This window comes from Podarcis vaucheri (genome assembly GCF_965113315.1).
Source record: "Podarcis vaucheri genome assembly, chromosome: 6".
In the NCBI taxonomy this organism is placed as follows: Eukaryota; Metazoa; Chordata; class Lepidosauria; order Squamata; family Lacertidae; genus Podarcis; species Podarcis vaucheri.
Window position 1 is genome coordinate 81,134,098 of NC_138764.1, and position 6,000 is coordinate 81,140,097.

At 46.8% G+C, this 6,000-nt stretch overlaps 1 protein-coding gene across 16 annotated transcripts in view; it reads right to left on the reverse strand.

The window, feature by feature from the left end:
• Window positions 1-4,811, reverse strand: part of PTPRT (protein tyrosine phosphatase receptor type T) — a 620,908-nt gene extending 616,097 nt beyond the window's left edge. For all 16 annotated transcript variants that reach the window (XM_082225799.1, XM_082225800.1, XM_082225808.1 and 13 more), the window contains exon 1: window positions 4,374-4,811. In XM_082225799.1, the coding sequence (XP_082081925.1) occupies window positions 4,374-4,443 (70 nt within the window). In that variant the 5' untranslated portion in view covers window positions 4,444-4,811. The remainder of the gene's footprint in view (window positions 1-4,373) is intronic.
• Window positions 4,812-6,000: the final 1,189 nt, after the last annotated feature.

The following is a 6,000-nucleotide window of genomic DNA, read 5'->3' on the forward strand; positions in this document are numbered from 1 at the left end:
TTCGCACAATGCGTAATTTGTAGGATTCACTGCCACAAGACGTGGTAATGGTTATTGGCTTAGATGGTTTTGTAAGATGAATAGACACATTCATAAAGGGTAGCTATCAATGCTAATAGCCGTTGGGAGATCTAAATGGGATCTCTTATGTGCAGAAGCAGCAGGCCACAGAATACTGGAGGCAAATACAGCAGGTGAAAGCTACGGGTTTCATGTCCCACTTGTGGTCTTTCCAAAAGTATGAAAAAAAAAAATGCTGGATTGTTCTTATTCAAGCTTACCAAGGGCTTCTCAGTGACAAAATCAGTAATGATGGAGAAGATTCCCACTCTGTTCATCACTACCAATCTTCCCCATGCAATATGCAGCTGTGGAAGTTTTCAGAAGTGCCTCTAGAAGGTACTTTCAGTTCACACATATTCTATGCACAAGCTGTCATTGCCTCCCTATAACTGTCCACAGAAGACAACAGTTCATCAGCAGATAAATGTGTGTGGAATGTGTTCTCTGTAGCAGGAAAGTTTGAAAATTACAGTGGTACCTTGGGTTACATATACTTCAGGTTACATACACTTCAGGTAACAGACTCTTCTAACCCAGAAATAGTACCTCAGGTTAAGAACTTTGCTTCAGGATAAGAACAGAAATCGTGCTCTGGCGGCACGGCAGCAGCAGGAGGCCCCATTAGCTAAAGTGATGCTTCAGGTTAAGAACAGTTTTAGATTAAGAAGAGACCTCTGAAACGAATTAAGTACTTAACCCGAGGTACTACTGTACTGCTCTAAGAGTCAAAATAAAAAAATTCCTTCTAGTAGCACCTTAAAGACCAACTAAGTTAGTTCTTGATATGAGCTTTCGTGTGCATGCACACTTCTTCAGATGTGTATCTGAAGAAGTGTGCATGCACACGAAAGCTCATATCAAGAACTAACTTAGTTGGTCTTTAAGGTGCTACTGGAAGGAATTTTTTTATTTTGACTATGGCAGACCAACACGGCTACCTATCTGCTCTAAGAGTGCAATCCTAACCATGTCTACTCAGAAGTATGTCCTGTTGAATTTGGTGGGGCTTACTTCCAGATAAGTGGGGTTAGGACTGCTAGGTCTACTAGTTGATGCTCAAGAATTTCACAAGAAACAAGACTGTAATTTGCATTTGCCTCAGCTCTGCTGGCTTCTATGGGACATGGAGATGTAAGCAGTACCAAGATACCACTTCAGTCTTGGGTTTTTCAATCTTGATCCAATATTCTGCGATCCAATTTTTTTTTGCAAACAAGTAACAAAACTCCAACAGCCAGCTTCAGAGAACTGGACACCCTGGAAGTTTTGACAGAAGACGGAAAGGCACTGAAAGCATAGCTCAATGGGAAAGCCTGTGTGGACAAGTCTATAATTGCATCTAATAGTTATGAAGGCAGCACCATCTGATGGACAATGGGAAAAATACACTGGCTGCAACAGATGGAAGCTTTCATGTGGTTAGGCATGAAAATCCATCAGAGAGGTGAGGCGTTTGTGAACGTTTATTTCATCTTTGCTTTCATTATCAGAGTATTAGCTGTGCAAATTGGTTACAGGGCATTAAGTCTTCGGTGGTTAAGTGTAATCTTAAAAATAAAACAGGCAGCGCTTCCCATAACCTCATTTACAGAAGTGGCTCACCAAGTCATGTTTATTTCTATAAATAAGATTCTTTTATCTTTTTCAGCAGCAAAGCAGGAAACTGAAGGAGGGGGTGAAAGGTGGCATTCACAATCACAGAAAGCAAACACTGGCTTTCTTCCTTAACAAACAGTGATAATGGAAGCTTCTGACCCCTTGGATAATCTGTGGGGCCCAATTCACTTTTAACTTTTATAATTACATTTGTTCGCCATCTCCCATTTCTGGCTCCACCTCCACTTCCTCCTCCGCTTTTATAAAAGTTTGGACATTGATACCAAAGCTCAGATTAAAGGACCACAGTGCAACTGTTTGATAATGAACTCTCAATCTACCCTCTTACCCCATCTGACAGATTCCCCCCCTTCCAGGCTGCCCCTCCAAGTAGGGGATCTGCCATTGGCAAGCTGTGTTACCAATAATGGCAATGGGCAACACACAAATATTATGCAAGTTCTGCTGAGTCAAGTGGAACTTGGTGCAGAACAAATGCTCATACGATCACCGCTTTTCGACGATGCAAGCATGAAGCAAGTTCTACAGAATCCAACACGGTAAGGAAGCAAGCACAAGTGGATAATTCACGTAACAATCCTAAAAGAGGAAGAAGCAAGTCTACTGAAAATGGGGGGTTATTTCCATGTCAATATGTGTAGGAACAGGATGTTAGTCTAAACTTAACCTGTCTTGAAATTCACACATCTCAGAAGTCCTCTGTTCAGCAGCCACAACAGAGGAAATGATATTTGAGTGAACTTCCTTCTTATGGGAGGAGTGTCACAATGGTGAATTTGTCAGTTTTTTATTCCTTTCCCCACAATGATATACGTGGCATATAGCAGCCTTCCCAATCTGATAAACTTTTGGACTACATCTCCCACCAGCCCCAGCCAGTGTGGCCAGTGGTCAGGGATGATGGGAGCTGTGGTCCAAAACATCTGAGCCACACCAGACCAGGAAAGTCCAGAATACAGTAACTCAGTCAGTTACTTTCTGTTGCCCGTTATGCAGATCACTCTGTCTTTTACAGAGCTTAATAGGGTCACTTCCATTCTTATGATTCCATCCCTTTTTTATAGTTAAGTTTAACATTTTCAGTAGAAGCCTTCAAGGAGAGATTTTTTTGCAGGCTTCTGAACAGTGATCTCCCTATTTGCATGCTCTGCCAATAGGAGTATATTTCACAGAGCAGCCAAGAGTTCTTTGATCTTTCAGCATCTTCTTAGCCCAAAAGACTATTCTGCTGAATTGCACTCAAGCCTGAAGGTTGCTGGAGTCGAGCCTCAATACTTGTAATACTCAAGTAGCCATGCCTTACAGCTGTTGTCTCCATAAATGGATTGTAGGCATTAAAAATAATAATTTTCAATAACTGGGTAGGTGAGATGGAAATTTTCTTAAATCTAGGTAAGTATTATTTACTTTTCAGACAGACTTTTGAAAATAAAAGAAAGTCCACAGTAGGACAAAGAAAGCATGTGAGGAATCTACACGGCGGCGGGAGGGGGAGAAATTTACAGCAGGATAAAGAAACCATGTGAGGAATCATCTCTCACAAGGAAATTCCGACTGAAGAATGAAGGGAATGAGATTCCAAAGGGCTTCTAGGTTTTGGCTGTGTATGCTCCAAGACACAACCTCTCTCAAGATTAAAATGACAGCGACGGGACAAGTGTCAAAGAACAAATCAGACTTGTCAGCCATCCAAAGAAAGTTATTCCAGCCCTTTAGATCCCAGAGGTTGGTGGGGAAAGGGGTGGAGGAGTTACCCAATGAACTTTCAATTAAAACATTCCCAAGTTGTGATTTAAAGGTACAGCCGGACTCCTCAACCTGATGTGGCACATTTCTGAAACACTTGGCACTCCTCCTCCTCCTTTGATGGGAGACCAACTGTTTACTATAAAAAGGACTGGAGTGCCTTGACTCCCCAAAGGAAGGAATGCCTTCAAATATCACACAAGGCACAACATTTTTAAAAAACAAAAAAGCAGGCTCCCTAAAATATAAAGACATCCTATGAAGCCAAACACAACACAGAGTTTATTTGGAAATTCCGTTTCTGATACTGAAAGCTAACAATACTCTAACCTGCTTCCTTATTTTCAGTTGCCTGTGGAAGCCACGTTCCTCAGCTGTCTTCATCACACTTGAAGAAAGTGCAATACTATGCATGTCTACACAGAAACAAGCTTCCTTGAGTTCAATGGGACTTACTCCCGGGTAAATAAGCTCAAGGCTGCCTCCTGATTGGCGTTTTATGGCTGCGCGTGTGTAACAAGATGGGCAAGGAAAACGCAAAACGCCTATATTCCCTATAGCTCAGCTTCTACCTAGAGCTTGCCAGATAAGCTCTGAACACCCATCATGCGAAGTCAATCTCCCACAAGCCAAGACAGCCAGCCAATACAATGCATTTATATATATATATATATTAAAAAAAACTTATACAGGTCGACTCAGAAGCAAGTCCCACTGAGTTCAATGGAGCGGACTCCCAAGTAAACGGGGCCAGGAGTCCAGCTTCCACCGTGCAAGGAATGGCCATCTGACCTAGCCTTTCACACTCGCAGCTACACACCCGGAAGGAAAGGGAGGACGCGACGCAGCGCAACCCACGGTCGTCTTGAGGAGCGCTGCTCGGAGTTCAAGACACCCACCTCCACCCGCTGCACGGAGGCACGCGGCGAGAGCCCAACGCCCCTTACCTGCGAAGCCCTGTCCCCCGGTTTTTTGCAACAGCTGCAAAAGAATGGCAATCGTGGCAATCCTAGTCATTCTTTAAGGGAGTTCACATCCCCTGCCCAGGGTGGTAGCGGGAGCAGCAGCAGCAGCACAGCCGGTGGTTCTCCGCGCGCCTTGCAAACATCCCTTGCATTGGAAAGACCGAGGAGTTGGGAGAGCGGCTCTCTGGCGCACACAGCTGAAGCCTCAGCTATCCCTGATCTGATGAGTAGCACAAGCTGATTGAAGAAGCGAAGGGGGATGGAGGAGGAGGAGGAAGGGGGGCAGAGAAAGAGAGATTTCCCCCGAGTCCTAACGCTTGCCTTTTCTCGCTCGCCGTCTCTCGCTCAGAGTAGGGGAGGGCGGACGCCACGCACTCGCTCCCGTCACTTGCCTTGACCTCAGCAACTGCAGAAACCCCAATAATGCATCCCGTCTTGTTTAATGTAATTATGCAGATGATGCTTCTGCACGGGAACTCGACGCCGGAGAAAGGACTCCTGCAAGGAGGCAGAGGAGTTGGAGCACTCGCAAAAGCGAAATCAATGGAAGAGTGCCCGGGTGTTGCTTCCCCACCCAGCGTGTTTGCGTTGTGCGCCACCTCGGTGCCAAGAGCCTCTCTCGACTGCTTTTGTAACGGAGCAGCAGCGACAACAAGCAACTGAGGTGGGTTTCCTTTGAAGAGCCGCCTGGTGATTCTCGTGGTGGCGAAGAAGGGGAAACGTCGAGCGAAGGGAAAGCGATGAAGGGGGGGGGAGCAACCTTCCCGCTGGCGCGCGCGCACGCACACCGACACACACCCCCCTTTCGTGCTCAGCCAGAGCATAATAAGGATTGCGGTTAAGCCGCGCTAAGGAGAGAGAAGAGAAGATGAGCCCCCCTGCTAGGAGCATGAAAGTCACCAAAATGCAAGGTTTCCAGGGAGGCCATTATTAGATCAAATCTTCTAAAGCGCTTACAGACATTTCCAGCTGAAAATAGTAATTTTCGTCATTATTCACTTAACTTCGGATAGAGTTGGCTGCTAAATACCTACGCTCAGCAGGCGCACACGGGGAGCGAGGCATCACGCGCTCGCAAGGTTTCGCAACACAACACAACACGCGCCCGCGCGCCCGCGAAGGAGCCGCGCAGAGGCGAGGCGGCCCACGACCTGCTTTGCTTTCCGGAAAGCGAAGGGTGCGCGGGGTGGTCGCGGACGCCTCGCTCGGCACCTCTCCATCCAGTCACCTAGCTAGCGCGCCTTGCTTCAGCAGCAAATGCTAGCCTCTGTGGCGACGCACCTGCCGCCCGATCTTGGGTTTAGAGAGAGAGAGGGTGGGGGAAAGGCCGCCGAAGAGCCCCCTAGTTCTCCCCACCCCATCCCCGGTTTCATCGCCGGCACGGCGGGAGATGAGTTTCTGATGGCATCTCTTAACTTTCAAAGGACGCCTTTTTTGCGCTCCTCTGTGGGGGTCTCTGCGTGCGTTTCAGTCAAAGCGCTTCCGACTTAACGAGCGCAGCTTCCTCGGCTATTTTAATGGCGCTGTTAATAATCCTGCCTCATACCGTCGCTCTACAGTGCCTCTCCACCCCCACCTCCCCACCATCCCTTTTCCCCCCCGTTCTCTA